The sequence below is a fragment of the Vidua chalybeata genome, chromosome Z, assembly GCF_026979565.1.
Source record: "Vidua chalybeata isolate OUT-0048 chromosome Z, bVidCha1 merged haplotype, whole genome shotgun sequence".
In the NCBI taxonomy this organism is placed as follows: Eukaryota; Metazoa; Chordata; class Aves; order Passeriformes; family Viduidae; genus Vidua; species Vidua chalybeata.
This window is the reverse complement of record NC_071570.1, coordinates 58,544,478-58,563,725: the sequence shown is the minus strand read 5'-3', so window position 1 is coordinate 58,563,725 and position 19,248 is coordinate 58,544,478. Positions and strand designations below refer to the sequence as shown.

The following is a 19,248-nucleotide window of genomic DNA, read 5'->3' as shown; positions in this document are numbered from 1 at the left end:
AATTTCAACTTCTGTTGTTTTTTTTCCTCAAAAGATTAACTTTTAAAAATTAAGTAAATTGAGGGAGTGACTTCTAAGGGCTATAGAACATAAATAGTTTAGGTAATAGAGGAATGTTTAGCTTAGAATAGAATTTTGTAAATGCAAAAAAGGAACACGTATTATGAAATTTCCAAGTTCTGAAGGGTAGTGTATGTTGGGGTGGGGAGAGGGGAAGAAGGGAAATTATTTAAAAATAAACTATATTTTAAAATGGAGCCCTCATCTAATATTCCAGTATTTGCATATGAAAGTAACAATTCCTTTCTTTGATCACAGCCCCCCAAAAAATTAGATTCTTTCATGTTATGAGCTACACAGAGATGTCCTGGATCTTTTCAATGAATTTGCCAAGGCTTGCTACTTCCTTGAGGTCCCTTGTCTTCCTGAGAATGTGATACCTTTGCGAGTATAAATCTAGCAGCTGGAAAAATTCTCTTTCTTCCTTGTTTTCCCTCTAGGAATTCTGTGGAGGATCTACAAGGCAATCTCTGAGAATGTACCTCTTTGGTTTTGGATTGAACAGGCTCAACCTTAGATCATAAGATGCCTATTGTTAATATCTTGGTATTATGGAATAGTGTTTGTTTTATATCATTCTGATCTAAAATGGAACCTTGAATTGACAAAGAATTTTAAAGTCTTAGTGCAAAGTCAGTGACATGAAAGTTAGTGATTCAAGTGGGTTATACACTCCAAATACCCACTTTGCAGACACTCAGGCTCAGAAGCAGGTTTTTTTATAACCTGGTCACATTTTATCTAATTGTAAGAATTTATGTTATTGTTACATTTTTAAGGTATATGTATGAAATAAACCTGCTAGGGATCCACACGGAATTTTCATTTGGGTGGTGTGTTTTACTTGTGATCCTACTGTTCAGTGCTAACTGGAAAAACCACACCTTTTCCTCTTACCTGTCAGCGTAATAAAACCTTCATCCTCTGTGTCCCAATACATGGAGGATTGAACCTTAGCTGAAACTTAGCAGATTGAAAAATACACAAATGACTGCTTTATTCAAATCCATTTTATATGGCTCCTGATTTTCTTTTTTTTTTTCCTAGTAATTTCTCTTACAAATGTCGTAATTTGCTGCTAAAACCCATGAACATGTACAATTCAGTTTTATGTTTTGGTATGATGAATGATAAAGGCAGACCAAAGGAAAGTACCAAAATTAGAATAAAATAAAATAAAGGTAGTTTCACTCCATTTTTGCCTTTGTTACCCCCAAATTTGGCTTGATTCTTAAGTACACACCATTCTGCTTCCCTTTGATTGGTGTCTAAATATATGACAGGAAAAGTGGCTTCCCAGCCTTTTAGAAATGAAAACTTTTCCCATAAAGATTTTGTGGTTTTCACTTTTTTTTTTTTTTTCTTTTTTTTTTTTTTTAATTAAAGTTATGTATGACTTAATAGCAAACAAATGAGAAGAATCCATTTCATCAGTGTTGGAAGCCAACTTGATGGGGTGAAATTTGGGAGCTCCCTCTACTGATTCTGGAGAGCAAATAGGACTCGTGTGTATCGGTATCATTTTATTTCAGAGCATTTTCTTCAAAATTCTTTTTTTTTTAACTGACAGTTAGGCATAGGTTAGGTTCTTCAGGCAGCGGGCTACAAGGAAGAATTTCCTTCTGCCACTGGAGTCAGTGCTCCTACTGCCCCATGTTCTCCCCTTCCTTCCCCTGCAGCGTGGTGAAACCTCTAGAACCCCTGTGCCAAGGAACAGCCCAACTGCCCAACGGCCACAAACTGCCCAACTGCCCAACGGCTGCTGCGCTGTGCCTGTCACCCTGCAGTCCCACTGCTTCTACAGCACAGGCTGTGTTTGCTTTCACATCTGTTTGGGTGCTGACAAAGTTCGTGTCTTCACTAGAAAGGTCTCAGCATGGACTGTAGGAAGGTACTTGTAGTCTTTTAAATGAAGACGAGAGCTTTCCTCTACACATCGAGATTGTAAGCACTGCACAATTTTAAGATGGCAATCTTGTAATTGCTCAAATGAGAAAGGTTTTTCATCTCTTCTTTCACCTAGAATAAAACTAATGGAGAGAAGGAAGAAGAGTTTTTAGTGCAAAATAGTGCTCCAACTCTTGAGTCACCTTCCACTGTAGCTGTAGCAGAGTACAGTAACTATCAATCCACTGTCTCTGGGAGTCTGCCACCAAATCAAGAAGGGATACAAAGCATCACAAGTGAAACAGGTGGCATGGCAGAGGCACAGAATACTGCAGGGCAGATGCAAGGTCTCCAGTCTCACCAAAGCATTTCTTCAAAAGGTTTTGATACCAATGTCAGCTCCAATAGTGGTAATCAATCAGAGACAGAGCATGCTGAAAATGGTAAGAGAAAGGGTAAAAAGAGCTGTCTTCAACCTAAACAACTCTCATTTTACCATTGCTTATGTATCTTCATTCTGTTATGGTTTTGCTGCCGGGAAGTGAATTTTTGTAGGAAATAGTAGCCTACTGTCTACTTCAAATGAGTGGAAATGGTGTAATCATCTAGTGAAAAAAATACAACTACCAGGAAGTTTCTCGGCCTTTTGTTAGTAATTGTGATGGTTTCAATGAGGAAAAAAGTATATAAGAATGATGATTTATACTGGACCTGACAAGAAAGGCCCAGAACAATCTGTAATACATTGTGTAAGGAATATTTATTATAGCAAGATGAAAGCATTTTGAGTGCCCAGCTTACATGTAGAAGATGTTTCTTCATGCATAAAACTTTATTCTCTGTAAGCTATTTTAGGGGAGAAAGTGCCAGTTATGCATGTTTGGGCAACCATTGCCTCTTGTGAAGTTAATGTTCTGAAAAATGGAAGTCAAGCTGATATCAAACATTGACCTTCTTAGCTGGGTTTTACATTCATGTGATTTTGAGATTCATCCTGAGACCACCAGAGAGAAGAGGATAATAGACACAGCCAACACTTGTGCACATGATGTCAGTGTACTGCTGCCTGCATTTTAACTGTTGGCAAGGCTGGATCCAAAAGCTTTTTTGTGAAAGTGACTGACTCTTTTGCATCTCTATTTTGTCAAAAATACAGGTGCTTTCACTGTGCTGTAGTGCCTGAAAAATTTTAACACTGAGGAAGTAAATGCTTGTCCGACTAAACTCCTGAGATGACAGAATTGTTTTTTTCATTGCAAGAGATTTCAGTTAACAATTAACTGAATTTCCTCAAAATGCCCTTAAAGTGTGTTACTATAATTAATCTGGAAATATTGTTTTAAAAGAAAGCAATAAAATGTGTTTCGTTCAACAAAGCTGAGAGTTTGGAAGAAGTCAATAGACAGCTCTCAATAAATATATCCCTCTTGTTTTGTTAATCACAGATGTACATACTTTGAGAAAAACACAGAGAGATGCGGGCTTTTTTTAATTGTTGTTGTTATTTCTGTTTCTACTTTTTGGGATCTTTTTCCTCCTTTTTAGTGTTCAGAGGCCAAAAAAACCTTCAAAATGCTCAGGGAAGAGACAGTTCCTCCAAAAAGCAGAAAACAAGCCTCAAAACATCTCTGAACATCAAAAAGAAGAATAAAAGTAGTAAGTACAGCAGCTCAGTGTGAAATAAAATATGTGAAAGTACCATGTCATTTGTTTGAAATGAATATTAAAAAAGGTGAATAGGAGCTAGGATGTAATAATCAGTCTTGCAAAGTCTTTTAAAGATGATATAGCTCCGTAAGTAGTAATTTTGGCACCTACATGAGCACATTACAGTGCCTCTTTGCCTTATTTTCTGATGCAGGCAATTTATTTATGGCCCTGATTCTAAAGCAATCTGCTGTTGTGATCCAGTTGGAGAGTAGAGTGGACTATGGCTATACAAACCTTGAGCAGCTGGATCATATTCAAGAATCTCCTTCCAAGAAGTGTGTCCCTATCCTACCTCCTTATGTTCCTGCACACACACATTCAGTTAAATAACTTCCAGTTTTTGGGATGGATTGTGGAGCCACGGTCTCCTACTTTTATCAACCTTTTATGTCTGTAGGACTTTGGTTCCCATAAATCCACAGAACAGACTTGAGTCTACATGCACAACTAACTGGCCGGTGTTTCCAGTGCAAGGAATCCCTTTCCCAGCATGCCAGAATTAGAGGGGCACCATTACAGACCAGGTTTGCGGTCCTGTACTTGGGCATCCATGGTGCAGAGAGCTGTGTGCCAAGCTGCTACACCAGGATGGATTCTGTCGTGTTAGAGTGAGACACCTCCTGGTAAACCTTGGGTTGGGTGGGAAAGTTGCTTTGTTTTCCACAGGAAAATGTGAGCAAAGTGGAGAGAGGGAGTCTGAGCTAAAAGAACATGATAATCATTTGCCCAAAGGCTGCAAATGGAGTTTTCAAGTGTGTAAGTATCTTCTTTGAAACATACTTCTTGTGGTCTTGCAATATACTTTAAGAAGACTTCTGGAATTTTCTGCTTTTGAGGATTTTTTACCTCTAAAATCACTCCATCCCCAGTTTGCTTAATTTTGTCATATATCCTGATAGTTTTCCTTTCTTGCTGTTTTACTCTTTGTTCTCTGTTTCTTGTTCCCCCTCTAAGTTTATTAATTTTTAAATCTTCCCTTTCCATTTTGCCATAATGAACCAGGACTTGTTTAGTATTTCTTGTAAGAAGAAGTTTCAGTGTGTTTGTGTCAGTCAAGGTAGTGATAATAAACAGCAGTTGCTGTTTCTCAGCTTTGCTGCCTGCTACCTCAAAGCACATCACTAAGATTTGAGTACCTCTCCCCCCTTCATCAAAATTCAGAAGGCTTGGATACTGCTGCAATGCAATAATTAACAGAAATTGTTTAACTTGCAGCTGACTTGCAAAATTTGAGTAGCACTGAGTGCATAACAATTCTCCAAGAAAAAATGCAGGAAATCCAGAAACGCTACCGGTTGCTGAAAGCTGAGTTGGCTGCCATTGACCGGACAAAGCATTTAAAGAAAAAAAAGCTGGAAAGTAAGTGCGGGAACTAAAATCTACTTTTAGACAGTTAACTTGCATGTCATGTTACTAAGGTTTTAACAAGAGTTGGGTAATCTTTAGGGAGATTACTGCTGTTAGGAGTGTGTTTAAGCTTGCTGTTTTTCTGAAAACACTGGATACAGTTATTTTATGACCTTTAGAAGGTCCAGATCAGATACCCAATGATGATGTAAGGGGAGAAACATTAACAAGGCAGTCAGTCCAGTTAATTCTGTTAAGGCAGAACTATTTTATACAGGAAACAATATATGAAAAATAAACTCTTCTAAGCAGCAAACAAAGTATGGTTTTCAATAACTGCTCATTTTTTTGTCAAGTTAGATACATTTCCTGTAGCATTGCCTGTGTGCCTACTTAGTGCTTTCCACTTAGGATTAGGGATTTATTTCAAGAGTGTAAGGGAGATAATCAATAAAATGTCTCATTTTTCTGAAGCTGCCACATCTTGCTGCAGAAAATGTTCTAGTGTGCCTTCTGCTAAGAGTGTTAAAAGGATAATTTTCTCTATGTCTAATGCATGCATTTAAGAGTTCACTGAGTACATGAAGAACAAATGAAATCACACTAAGATTGTATGGCTGCAGCCATTGCAAGAGAACTGCAGTTGCTACTTGGTTGCCAGAGGAGGTACAGATTCAGTGGTGGGACAAGGTCCTATCTGTGCCGACTCCCAGAGGAAAGAAAGAGAATAGCTGACTTGTTGGTGGGTCAGGAATGAGCTCTGATCTGCATGGTTTATCAGTCAGGGCTTTAAGGGGCAACAATGCCAAAACTGGGGGAAAGAGGTTTTATATTTTCATCACTAGGTGTTAAATACTGAAGTCAGTATATATGTCCTCATTTTGTCCAGGACAGGGTTAATCTTTTGCAGTAGGCAGGAGGAAGCATGGCTAGGTTATTCCACACCACCTTATATCACTGGAGCAGAGGAAAGGGACTTTGTTCTGGAGAGAAAGAGTTCTTCCGGTCAAGAAAATGTGGCAGAGGGAGCTAATATTGTCTATTATCTGGGGGGTTTTTACACATGAATTGTTTCTTTTCTTATACCCTCTGACACTAGTATTGCTCTTATCATTTGGTTTTATATTTCATTGCTGTTTCAAGTAAGTTGTTCTTATCTTAACCAATGACCAGTGCCTTTCATGCCTCCAATTCTCCTCTCCAGCACACTGCAGCAGTGTGGGGGAGCAAGAGAGAACAGTGTGTCATTTGGTGAAGTCTCAGCGGGGGCATTGAACTGGGAAGTACCATTCCTAAACCACAACAGCCTTGTTTGTCTCCTAGTATAGGGCTTGAATGGTTGAGATAATAATAGATCTGCCCAGTGTGAGCTGGAAATAATTTGATCTAAACATTAGTTGTATTAGGTACAAGACACTGGTCACAATGCTGCTTGGTCTACTCATGTGCATGTGCTACCTAACCCCGTGGTGGGCTGACCCTGACTGGATGCCAGACACCCACCAAAGCCTCTCTATCACCCCCTCTACAGCTAGACAGGGGAGAGAAAATATAACAAAGGGTTCATGAACTGAGGACCAGGAGAGATCACTCACCAAATACTGTCACAGGCAAAACCAGCTAGAATTAGGGACATTAACTGAATTTATTACTAACAAAATCAGAGGATAACAAGAAATAAAACAAAAACACCTTCCCCCTACCTCTTCCTCCTTCTCAGCTCTACCTCTTCCCCTTCAGCATTACAGGGAGATAGAGGATGGACAATCAGTTCATTGTGTGTTTCTGCTGCTGCTCAGGGAGAGGTGTCCTTCTCGTGCTCGAACATGGGGTCCATATCGCTGGACACAGTTCTCCATTAACTTTTCCAGTGTGAGTTTATCCCATCAGCAACAGTTCTTCATAAACTGCTGCAACAGGGATTACTCTTCCACCATGCGCTTCAAGAACAGGCTGCTCCAGAATGGGTCCCCCAAAGGGTCACAAGTCCTACCAGGAAACCTGCTCCAGCATGGGCTCCTCTCTCCACGGGTCTGCAGGTCCCTGCCAGGAGCCTGCTTCAGCACAGGCCTCCCATGATTTCACAGCCTCTTCTCAGCATTCACCTGAGTGTGGCTCCTCTCCAGAGACTGCAGGTGGATCTCAACTCCCCACTTACCTTGGTGTCTACAGAGTTGTTCCTCTCAAATACTCTTCTGCTCTTCTCTGGCCACAGTTACATCTGTGCAATAACTCTTTTTTCCCTTCTTAAATATTTTGTCGCAGAGGCATTATCATAATTTCTGATTGGCCCAGCCTTGGCTAGTGACACACCTGTCCTGGATCTAGTTGGCATTGGCTCTGCCAGACAGTGAGGAAGGCTCCAGCAGCCTCTCACAGAAGCCATCCCTGTAGCCCCCCAGTATGAAAATCTGGCCTATAGAAACTCAATACGTTTCCATATATGCCCATCTGTGTGCCCATCGTGTTTCTCTTTTTCGGAGCATGGAGAGGGATCAGGATTGCTCTGTTGCACTGTCTGATATCAGCTGATAACGTGATAATATCAAGGGTCATTTGGGATGTGTATTCAGTATTGCTCTACCATCCTTAACTAAGGCACCACCCTTGGGGAAGTCCATTATTAAAAGTATCCAGTCTATGGGGGGGGGGGGAGAAGGAGGATGGTTTTCCGCAGCCTTTCACCCCCTTTTCCCCCTTCAGGCCTATTACAACAGCTTTTAAGAATTCTGAATTCCCTTTAGATGTTAAGGAAAGTATGTTCATGTTGCCAGGTCTGCTGGGTTTCAGTGCAATGCACACCATATTTAGAGTTAAGAAAGATATCTAGGGAGGTTATTCAGAGATCTGCCCTGAAGTGGGATAGTAATGAATGGCATGGAATGTAGGAGGACATGAGCCAGTGTTGGGAGGACTTCTCCAACGGTTTAGCAGTTCACCCATGAAAAACTACAGGAACCTGTAAAAGTGATGAAATATTTCAAAGAAAAATGCTGTAGTAGCTCCAGAGAGGCATGAACTTATGCAACATGTTCTGTCCTGGCTACTGTTTACTGGACACTGCTCAACAGCAGACATTACCCCCAGGAGAAGGAGAAAGAAAGCAGACCAACCAGCACCATGGCCACTCAAACTGCTGCTGAACCAGAGGAGCAACCCCTGCCAGTAGCAGTCAATCCTATACAGAAAAAGAAATCCAGCATGTAATCAGTTCACTTCATGAGGAATGAAGAGGAAGTAGAGCCCTCAAAACAGGAGGAAGAGGCAGGGCCAGAGATAATCACCCGATCCCAATCCCCAGGTGAGCTGTGAGATATACAAATAGATTTCAACCACTAGTCAGGAGAGCTCCTGGTGACCTGGCTGGTCTAATTCTGGGATGTTGTGGCCCATGATATGATACTAGATGGCAGTGAAGCCAAGCAGCTGGGATCTCTGTCCTGAAATATGGGCATTGACAAGAGAATTGGGAAGAGCACAGAAACTCTCAGCCTCTGGAGACAGTTCTTGTCAAGTCTGAGGGAAAGGTATTTTCTCAAGGATGATCTTGCCTGGTCTCTCAGAGGACCCTTCTGCTGTGGGACTCCTGAGGGCTGAAGAACAACAGGTGCTGATGGCTACTACAACAGTGCAGTGTCAGCAATATCACACCAGCCAGGACTCTTTGACCCCCATGCAGGAGATGATTTGAGATCAGGAGAGCCAGGGAGTGGTCAGCAAGATTTGCTGACCCTTTAGTAGTCATTACACATTATGGCCAATGTGTAAAGTCCAATGGAGAGTGGAGACTGAAAATAGACTGTTGCCCCAGTGGTGAAAACACAGCCCCACTATTTGCCATGGGCTGATCCAGGCTGCACTAGAAAAGGGTGAGGCTCCAGAACACTTGCAGTACATCAATTATATTGTATGGGGCAACACAGCAAAGGAAGTTCTTGAGAAAGGGGAGAAAATAATCCAGATCCTCCTGAAGGCTGGTTTTGCCATAAAGCAAAGCAAACTCAAGGGATCTGCCCAGGAAATTCAGCTTTTAGAAGTAAAATGGCAAAAGGGAATGCCATCAGATTCCAATAGATGTGGTAAACAAACAAGCAGCTATGTCCCCACCAACGAGCAAGATGTAAGCACAGGTTTTCCTAACCACTGCAGGTTTCTGGAGGACGCATATTAGAGATTGTGGCCAGATTGTAAATCCTCTCTATATATGGAAGAATAATTTCAAGTGGGGTCCTGAACAATAACAGGCTTTTTAATGATCTAAACAGAAGATTCTTCATGCAGTAACCTTTGGGCCAGTCAGGATAGGAGTACATGTGAAAATTTTGCTTTACACTGCAGATAGGGAGAGTGGTCTTTCCTGGAGTCTCTGGCAAAAAGAACCCAGGGAGACTTCAGGATGACCAGTTGGGTTCCAGACTTAGAGATACAAGAGATCTAAGGTGTGTTACACCCCACCTGATAAAGAGATCCTGGCAGCTTATGAAGGGGTTTGAGGTGCTTTGGGAGTGATTGGCACCAAAGCACAGCTCCTCCTGGCACCCTGACTGCCAGTGCTGGGCAGGATGTTCAAAGGGAAAGTCCCTGCCACACATTATGGCGTAAGATGCCACACATGGAGTAAGTGAGTAATGCTGATCACACAGCAGGCTCAAATAGGGAAATACCAATCACCCAGGGATCTTAGAAATCAAGGAAGCCAAATATTTTGGACTATGATCAGAGGAGGAGGACCTCCTCTGTGGTGTTGTGCTGAGGTGATGTGCTGAGGAGGCACCACCATATAAGGAAAATGCCCTCATCATTGACAGTTCCTGCCATATCTTGGGGATAAATCAAAAATGGGAAGCTGCTATTTGGAGTACTGCATGGCAAGTTGCAGAAGCAACTGCAGGACAAGGTGGATCAAGTCAATTTGCACAGCTGAAAGCCATCCAGATGGCTTTAGATATCACTAAACAAGAGAAATGGCCAGGACCCTACCTCTACACTGACACTGAACAGTAGCAAATGCTCTGTAGGGGTGGCTGGATCAACGGAAAAAGATAAATTAGCAGCAGAGAGGTAAACCCATCTGGGCTGCTAAAGTTTGAGAAGACATCATTGCTTGGGTAGAAAATCACATCACATAGATCCACATGCACCTGTGAATTGGGCTACTGAAGAACATTACAACAATGGACAGGTGGATTGGGTTGCCAAGATTAAAGTGTCTCAGGTGGATCTGAACTGGCAACATAAGGGTGAATTATTTCTGGCTCATTGGGCCCATAAGGCTTCAGGTAATCAGAGAAGAGAGATGGAACAATACAGATAGGCTCATGACTGAGGGGTGGGTTAACCATGGACACTATTTCCCAGATTATCCTTAGCTTTGAAACATGCACTGCAATCAAGCAGGCCAAGTAAAGCTTCTGTGGTATGGGGAACAATGCTCAAAATATAAATATAGGGAGGCCTGGCTAGTTAGACTGCACTCCCACAAACCTGCAAAGGCAAGTGCTATGTGCTGACAGGGGTACCCTGTGCCCGAACACCATCTCGAGTCTTGAAAAGCAAAGCCTGTGGTGACATGGAACCCCAGAAAGAGCTGAGTCAGACAATGGGATTAATTTCAAAAGTAGTCTCAGAGACCCCTGGGCCAGAGATTACAGTATTGAGTAGGTATCATATTCCTTACCGTGCATCAACCTCTGGCATGGTCAAAACCTGTGTACAGTTTGGGAGAGCCTCATTGGGGCACTGAACTGAGGAGTAACATTCCTAAATCATGACAATATACCAGTGCTTACTGAATGGAAAAACATTTTATCTACTTATTTATAAATCCTTATAACCTGTGCTTTCCTCTTCCTGTGCAGGGGCTGCTGCCACATCAAGTTCTTCACCAAATGGAATGCCAGCGGAATACAGGTGACAGCAGGACTTGCCAAATCACTTTGCAGTTAACGGCTGCTGAAGGCCACTCTTTTTAATCAGTACTGAAAACAAAATATAAGGATCCATTAAAAGAAGCACACAAACCCAACCAACCACCCAACCAAATACTGACTAATGTTTACAGGTTTGAATTAGATTTAAAATGTTACTCTGTAAACCCAGAGTACCCATTAATTGGAATAAAACTACAGCACTTTGCCATATTTAAATGTATTTTAACATTTTGATTAAATACATCATAATAAAAAACAGCTAACAAATTGTATTAAGTACTGATGTATGAAGATTGTATTCAATCTGCTTGAAGTATTTCTTCATCATAGATTAAACAGGTATATTTTTGTGTTTTCTTGTAACTTTTTCTGTGAAAACAATAAATACTTAATTTGTAATGCTTATTTTGAGCTTCTAAAAGGCTTCAAGAGAATGTGAGCTTATAAAAGTTTATAGAAAAAAGCCATGAAAGATATATTAAGTTTTGCAGAAAAGGGAGAGTTATGCAATATATTGTACAAATATAAGCATGAACCTCTGAAATAAAAAGGCATAGTTTTTGAATCCCTGATTTTGTTTCTAACAGGTTAATTAACCAACCATAGTATCTTAATGAAAATGACATCAAGCTGCAGAATCTGTTGATAAATGGTTAATTCAAATTCATTCTCTCTTTTAGCAGAAAGCAGAAGTGTGGCCCACCATTAATGCACCAGTCAAAACAGAGCTGAATTTTGATTCCTGTTCATTATGGTAGTTCAAAAATGTCAAAGCAAGCTCCTGAAAATATTTGCTGACTCCTTGTATCATATGTCTTGAGGTCAGATTCATTGGAATCGAAATTGGAATAAATACTCTAGTGTTCTCTGCTTACATTGTGTCTGACTAGTTTAATTAACCAAAGTATTGTTACACCTGCAAAATTACATGTTACTGATAAGACTGCTAAATTACAATGATAAGCTTTGGAAGCACTGACTGTGTTAAGAATTACTAGTGACCTGGGACTGACAGGAGTCATTGTAATAATTTCAGTGAGGATATTATACCCAAACCAGAATGAGCAAGTATATTGAAATAGTAGGCAGGAGGGAATTTTCCCTTTACTAAGACAGATAGCCAGGTAGTGGAACTAAAGATCACTGCAACCAGTGCTATCCTAAAGAAAAACAGAAAGCAACACAAACATAAATCTGAACAGAATCACCACTGTGCATGTCATAACATGCATTTATCTTGCAGTTACCTTGCCCTAAACTTAAAGGCTCATTCAGTTTTCTATCTTTTGAAGTCTAGGGTTATTATTTTAAATGACCTACATGTGGTAGCACCCTGAATAGCATTCTGGAGAAGATCAGCGTCCACAGGAAGACAGTGCAGTATGATTAAGCACTTGGATTTCTAGGGGAGGAAGAACAAAAACCACGACTACTTACTTACTGAATGGACAAGCTTATTAGCTGCACTTCAAAGCAACAGTCTACGGGAATAATGAACGCAAAGCAAACCGGACCCACCTGGAATATTTTGTATTCTCAGCTGACAGTGAAAAAATGTTTCATCTTAGAAAAGACTAACAGTGTTTTGCATGCATAAACTCTTTTGAGGGATCTCTGCAGACCTGTGATTCAGGAATTGAAATGTCTTCCTAAAAGTCTTAGCACTCCTTCTGGAGTGAATGGAACAAAACACAGCCAATCAAGCAAGAACTGAGGCAGTACCAAGTTGTTTGGGCTTTTTCAAGGCAACAAACTCCTGAGAGAACAAGATGTTTGTGCTGTCAAGAGTAAAAGCTGCTTTTGAGACTAGATCTACTCTTCTTCTCTCAGAAGCGTGACTATTTCCAAAACAGAGTGAAATAGAAATCACGTGCATACACTGGAACAAAACCAAAATTTTATTCTACAATAACCCAACACAGTAGTTCTGCCCTGACTAGAAGTCTTTGAAGTGTTCTCATTTCTTGTGAAAACTCAACTTATTTCTAGGAAAGAAAGTGTTTGACGCAAACACCCACAGATGATGCTTCAATTAAATCTAAGCCTAAAAAAATTTATCTTTTTTTAATGCATGTATTAAAAAAAGCTGGAAGAAGAAATGAAGACAGAAAGGAAAAAACCAAACATGCTCAAGGAGTAATGGTATAGATTGCCAGGACACAATCTAAACACTGCAATCACAGATGACTTATTCAGAACACATGAGCCAGAAGCCGCACTCTCCCTGTGATAGAGGGATTCCCTCTCTCTTTTAACAGGCTACAGCAAGAGGTTCTCACTGCTTTGGGAGCTCACACCCAGCTAGCTAGCAGAAGGCAGCTTTTCTGTCAGATTAAGCCAGGCAGAAAGATCCAGTACAGCAGCTTCCTTGCAGAATCTTGCTCTTGAGCCCCCTTCTTCAACTCTTCTTTCTTCTGGTGATGGGAAGGAAAAGCACGCCCTGTCCACATGAGCCCATGCTGCACCCACCTTGTCTACAGTGACAGCAGGCATCTGTGATTCCTCTCCAAAGACATTTACATATAGAAGGCAGCTGAGAGGTGTACTATGGAAGCATAAGCTGCACTGGGAGCATGGCATCATACCAAAACAGCAATTACTTACAGAAATTATCCTAAAATAGTAGCCTGCAATATCTGTCACACTTTTATATCACAGGAGAACAGATGGAGACACAAGACTCCTGTTTACTCTAAAATGAATGCTCCAAACTATGCAAGCAGCCACAGGCACCTCCCAATTAGAGTATACACAACATCATCAAGTGGTGAAAGCAGAGTCATCCCTGACACCAGTGAGAAGTTTGAACACCAGCCTTGGAGATTTTTAGCCCCAGAGCATGAAACAGGTCAGGTCTGTCTGTTCTCACTTGCCAAATGCCATTGCAGGGCCTTTGCTGTATGGAAGCATATCCGCCAAGCAAAATGGTCCACACAAGTTGAACCTCAAGGCCAGCAGAACCAAAGGCTGCTGAGCATCAAACAGATGCACCCAGTCTGAAGGGCTTTCAGAACTCTACAGAACTCTGCCACATGGTTTCCAATTACACAGACTTTGAACAAAACATCCAGCTCAGTATCTGCCTATATGCCAAAGCACATTAACGTCCTGCCTCATGACCTGTGTACTATATAGACTTGGGCCAGAAACAAATGCAACAGATGTAGAAAAAATGAAGACTGATGGCAACCGAAACACAACTGTCATTTTTCTACTCCATCAAGTAGTTATAAAATTATCAAACTTGTGTACTCACCTAGCAGAACACAGTAACCAACAAAGAAAACGCATTTTATTCAGAAGAGGTTCAGGGGTCTTTACAAGAAAGTCATGATTTCAACTTACAAAGTCAACATTACCACCAGCACCTTTCCTAAAGAGTTGTCTTTTGTAAAATGTCAAGTGTGTAAGTAAAGCAAACAAACGATCCATACCCAAACACATTTCTACCCCAAAATCTCTATTTAGATTTTGCATATATATATAAAGTACATTTGAATATCATGTCTTCATACTTCAGGTCCTTCTCCTCCAGGAACCAGCTATAAAAGAGTAAGACATTTTTGCATTAGTGCCATAGAGTTAAGCTTCACAAACCCATACATGATAGCTTGTACTTTACAACAAACATTTCAGGACATTACAACATTTTAGGACTTTACAACAAACATTTTAAGAGACTTCATGCTAGACCACAAAAGTGGCTTTTCGACTCTCCCAACAGAGGAAGTCAGTTATTGCCAGAGATGCACAAACCAAAAAGGCGGCAGGGAGTAAATCAGCATAGCACCTCCTTGTGAAGGAAGTAAAGAATTGAAGAACAGAAAAAAAAAAAAAAACACAAAAGGAAAAACACGAGGAAAAAAAAAAACATTAACCACTACTTTTACTGATATTTTTTTCATTATCAGCTGAGCACTTCTAAAGAGATCTTCACTGGTTTTGGGATCAAAATAAAAGTCTAAAGCATGGACTTCCTCCATGGGGAAGATACGTCCCCAGAAGAGACACGATATCTAATGCAGACATGTATCTATGTCTTGCTGAAAATTCACCAGGTTCTTTTTCAAGGGCAACACACCCCCAGCATAACTGGATGGTAGGAACTTCACCCCATACAAGGAGTCAGAACATATGCTGTCCTTTCAACATCCAGAACCATAACCAAAGCAGAAAAAAGGCTTAGAAATTAACACAGGATGGCACCTGCTCCGACACACAATGGAGAAGTGCAAGATAGGTAAAACAACACAACAGAGACAATTCCTCATTCATACAGAGCCAACTTAGACTCAAATCTTTCCACTTGAGCCCTCCTCTTCCCACAAAATTAGGAATGCCCTTGTATTGGAAGTCCAGGCTTTGTGGCCAGCTATGCAGATAAGCTACTTGAAACTTCCTGATGTAACGGAACTGCCAGGAAAGCTCAGCTTAAAGGAGTTGAATACAATCACCAGGCGATTTACAGGCACAGAAAGTCTACACATGCAGGCTCTGATGACTCACCATAGTTATGTTATTTCCATTGAGCAGAATCTGGTCCAGCTTTGTGATTCTTCTGCCCTCAGGTGTGATCTCACTGAAGGAGCATTAGAAAGAGTAAGTAAGAACACAGAACCAAGGACAGTGACTCCAGATTCGACCACAGAACCAACAGAAATCTCTGCATTAAGGTGACCATTGTTGGAACTCACAAATAAATCAGCTACACTGCAGCATGATCTTGATAAATGAAGCACCTAGGTACAGAAAGCTAACTGAAAAGGTCTCTTCTACTCAGCACATGGAGATGTATATTCACCCTCTAAAGTTTGACAATTTCTTGAATATGACATATCAACATGATATGATAAAGTAAAAATATTTAAGTTGGCTACGTTGCTGAATCTTTGCCTAGGTCTTAAAGAAGTGTAAAAACAAATTTACTACTGGAAAGTTTCTCACACAACCCATGCAAAATTAAGACTACAAATACAATCCCCATACAAGTATAAGCCATGCAATAGCTACTCTATTACATGGCTGTCCTGAACAGATCACCTTCTATAGTTTTAAGTCCAATGTTAAACTAGTCAGCTGGTAATTATTCCATAAATGTAAAAACATTTTTCTAGCAGACCTTACATAGTATTTTGTCTCAGTGAACCAAACATTAAATAGCAACAAGAGGCAGAAAACATACTTACAATTCTGTAACATCTTCCAGCACCATATCTGAAAATCCAGTTTCAAGGAAAATAAGGCCCAGATTTTAAAGCTAGACTATTTAATGCTATTTTCATTTTATGCCAAAATGCGATTTTGCCTTAAAGTTGAAAATAGCAGAATACAACCGATCCATATGAAAAGGTTCTATTCAGTGAACTCAAAACTCTCAAGAGCTACACATTACTTAGGCCATAGCACAAATCAGACAGCCTTAAATGTCCATCAAAGGATACTGACGAAGTCATCAAATCCTAGAAGTGTCCCAACGATTTCTTTGTCGCTCTTCATCACGATGTGAATGCGTGAACCGATGCACTTGTCCACAAGTTCTGTAGATACACAGAAAAGCATAGGTTCTACAAAGCAAGTCTTTCGTGCCTTACGGGTTTTTCTTCTGTTTATTTACACAAACAGAGACACATTCCACACAACCTTACACACTCCCCCTCCACTCTCCCACATCAACCAGCTCTCCCCCCGCCCCGACATCCTTACACCCATCCCCACTCCCACTGGCCTCCTTCAGACACTCCCAAAGCCCCACACCTCACCTCACCCCCCAGACCCCAACACCCCCACACCTATCCCCTACTCCCACCCCCCTTTTCCGCTGGCCCCAGACCCCGATATCCTCCCGGGCCGCGCGCGGGCCCCGCCGCCCGACGCTCCCGCCCCCCGCTTCCCGCCAGGCGCCGGGGCAGCTCGGCTCCCCAGAGGGGCCCGCAGCCACCGCAGCCCCCCGGAGAGGGACCCCGGGCCGGGCCCCGACTGGGGGCCCCGGGAATCCCCCATCGTTACCGAGTGGCAGGAGCTGGGACGGGTTAGACACCGCGCTCGCCGCCATGTCGGAACCGGCCTTGGCCAATGGCCGCCGCCACCGCCCACAGCGGGAAGGGCAGGGCCGGCAGCAGCACCGCCCCGCTCCGGTCGCGGTGCCGGCGTGTCTCGGGAGTCCTGCTCTGCGCTGTTTCCACGTAGAGAGGAGAGTTGAAAGAAGCTCCCTCTTTTCCCCCTTCCTTCTCGTCCTGCCGGCCCAGGCGAGCAGTGCCGGCGGGGCTGCCGCCATTACTGATGTGCCCCCGCGCCAGGACTGCGGGCTGTGTAGTGTGTGCTGTAGTGGCTCAGCTGCTACAACATCAGGGAAGCAGGCAGGTTGGAAGAGGTCTCTGAGATGACCGAGGCCGGCCCCATGAATCCCACCATGTCAGCCAAAACATAGCACTCAGTGCCACATCCATTCTTTCCTTATACTACTCCAGGGACACTGACTTTACCATCCTCTTGGGCAGCTTTTCTGTGAAGAAATTCTTTCTAATGTCTAACCTAAACCTCCCCAGCACAGCTTGAGGCTGTCCTCTTGTCCTGTACTTGCTACCTGGGAGAAAGAGACCAACCTGCTTTTGGGCAGGTGTAAAGAGTGTTAAGTTCCCCAAGTTTCCTTTTCTTGACACTAAACAACTCAGCCTGCTCAGCATCTCCTCAGGGAACTTGAGTTCCAGTCCTTCCATCAGCTCTGTTGCCCTTCTCTGGACTCACTCCAGCACCTCAATATCCTTCTTGCAGAGAGGGGCCTGTTGCCAGATGAAGAATTGTTCGCACAATGGGTGGGTTAATACAATGCTTATTCTTCAAAAACCATTAACCTATGGAACTGCACAATGCTTATTCTGTAGGAAGAAGAATTGGAAAGCAGCCAGCCCAGTTGTGCCAACTTTTACCAGTTCACTAGGCCATCAACTACAACTTTGGTGTCCCTGACCACCAGGGATCACCGAATAGACCCTCAGGACAGAACACATGGAGAGAGGGGAGAGAACATATATTAATGACTTCAGAGAAATTATTTTCATATATATGTTTCTTCTAGGAAATCCTATCAATATGTATGTAATACAGTATATCAACTAGAGCTTTCTCTGTACTCAGCATGAATAAGATTTTGGAGGACCTATCCCCTCATGCATTCAGCTGAATAAAGAATGCTGGCTTCTTAAGCTACATTAATGTTAAGGAGTTTTCATTTTTACTGACTTTTGGTAACAGGCCCACAGCTGAACACAGGACCAAAGTGTGGCCTCACCAGTGCTGAGCACAGGGGGACAATCACTGCCTGCTGCTGCTGGCCCCACTGTTTTATGTACAGATTTTAATTCCCCACATTTATCCATTGACTCACTAGAGGTGGGCATGTGGAGGCACCAGCTGGCATCACAGGAGTTGTGTCAGTGGCAATGGGCTGTGAAGGCCCAGGCAGTACTCTGCTAGGAGCAGAAGAACACTCAGTAGGCATGGGAGTATTCTGTTGGCACTGGGAGGTAGGAGGGCATTGGCCACAGCTTTGCAGAGGGGAGGGAGGGCACTGACTCCTTCCTTGCCATGAAACTGTCAGCAAGGTAACACTGAATCCCACTGATCATCCATATCCCAGCTCTTGCAATGGCCATTGTTCTTTGAAGGTAACCATTTCAGCATCACTAACTTCTTTCTCCAGGCTCCATGCAAGGATATGCCAGTTTTGCCCTGACACCAACATTTAATTTTACATGTGAAAATGAACTGGCACTAGCAGTTGCTTGCTGTCCTTACTTATTGCAATTTTTATTTTCATTTTCTTTCTGGTATTTCCCAAGAGGCATTGAACCCTAGATGAATCCACTTTTTAACATCACAAGAGTCTACACTACATGCTATTCTGTGTCTATTTGCTTTCCCCCAGCTTCTACTTTAAATATTCCTGTGGGAGCCTTTGAATTTTTAGGGCCAAAAGCCTTACTTCAATAAGATCAAAGTGCAGCCTTTTCCTCTTGTTCAGACTCCTCTTGTCCCAGAAGGCTTCCTAGTGCTCCATGAACCTAAGTCCTTGTTTTCTGCATCTCATTTGGGCACTAAGACTCTGGATTTCTGTGTATTCCTGTCTTCATGCATGCAGTTGACAGTGTTGCATAGAGTGCAACATCCTCATCCTCAGCTGAAACTTGGCCCCTTCCATTGACCACCATCAATGGAACAAAGTTGGATCAAAATACCAATTTGTGACCCTGGAGCCTCTCATCTTGGTGTTGCACAAAGCCTACTGCCTTTGTGCCCAGCAGCTGCCTCTCATTTA

The 19,248-nt window shown here is 42.2% G+C and overlaps 2 protein-coding genes across 7 annotated transcripts; one reads left to right on the top strand and one right to left on the bottom strand.

The window, feature by feature from the left end:
• The first annotated feature begins 1,786 nt into the window (after positions 1–1,786).
• LOC128782061 (AT-rich interactive domain-containing protein 4B-like) lies at positions 1,787–11,808 on the top strand. 2 transcript variants are annotated; one of them, XM_053932172.1, is made up of 7 exons: positions 1,787–1,951; positions 2,084–2,390; positions 3,493–3,603; positions 4,324–4,413; positions 4,873–5,016; positions 10,863–10,914; positions 11,615–11,808. In XM_053932172.1, exons 1-7 carry the CDS (start codon positions 1,937–1,939, stop codon positions 11,664–11,666), a joined length of 771 nt encoding a protein of 256 aa, XP_053788147.1. In that variant the 5' UTR covers positions 1,787–1,936; the 3' UTR covers positions 11,667–11,808. The 2 variants fall into 2 exon arrangements, with proteins under 2 accessions (XP_053788147.1, XP_053788148.1); XM_053932173.1 differs by having other exon boundaries at positions 1,788–1,951; positions 11,618–11,808.
• Positions 10,790–17,235, bottom strand: LSM5 (LSM5 homolog, U6 small nuclear RNA and mRNA degradation associated). 5 transcript variants are annotated; one of them, XM_053932174.1, is made up of 7 exons: positions 16,941–17,235; positions 16,376–16,471; positions 16,121–16,148; positions 15,441–15,513; positions 14,450–14,476; positions 12,255–12,336; positions 10,790–10,982 (listed from the first exon to the last, which is right to left on the bottom strand). In XM_053932174.1, the coding sequence occupies exons 1-7, from the start codon at positions 17,206–17,208 to the stop codon at positions 10,936–10,938; spliced, it is 621 nt and encodes a 206-aa protein (XP_053788149.1). In that variant the 5' UTR covers positions 17,209–17,235; the 3' UTR covers positions 10,790–10,935. The 5 variants fall into 5 exon arrangements, with proteins under 5 accessions (XP_053788149.1, XP_053788151.1, XP_053788154.1 ...); XM_053932176.1 differs by lacking the exon at positions 12,255–12,336 and having other exon boundaries at positions 10,895–10,982; positions 14,427–14,476; positions 16,941–17,228; XM_053932179.1 differs by lacking the exon at positions 12,255–12,336 and having other exon boundaries at positions 10,916–10,982; positions 16,941–17,230.
• Between the last annotated feature and the right edge of the window lie 2,013 nt (positions 17,236–19,248).

Coding starts and splice junctions, on each gene's coding strand:
- LOC128782061 (XM_053932172.1), top strand. Junction 2,391..3,492: donor GACAGAGCATGCTGAAAATG/GTAAGAGAAAGG, acceptor CCTCCTTTTTAG/TGTTCAGAGGCCAAAAAAAC. Junction 5,017..10,862: donor AAAGAAAAAAAAGCTGGAAA/GTAAGTGCGGGA, acceptor CTTCCTGTGCAG/GGGCTGCTGCCACATCAAGT.
- LSM5 (XM_053932174.1), bottom strand. CDS start 17,208: ATGGCGGCAGCCCCGCCGGCACTGCTCGCCTGGGCCGGCAGGACGAGA. Junction 16,472..16,940: donor GTCCCAGCTCCTGCCACTCG/GTAACGATGGGG, acceptor GTGTATCTACAG/AACTTGTGGACAAGTGCATC. Junction 12,337..14,449: donor CTGGAGGAGAAGGACCTGAA/GTATGAAGACAT, acceptor TTCCTCCCCTAG/AAATCCAAGTGCTTAATCAT.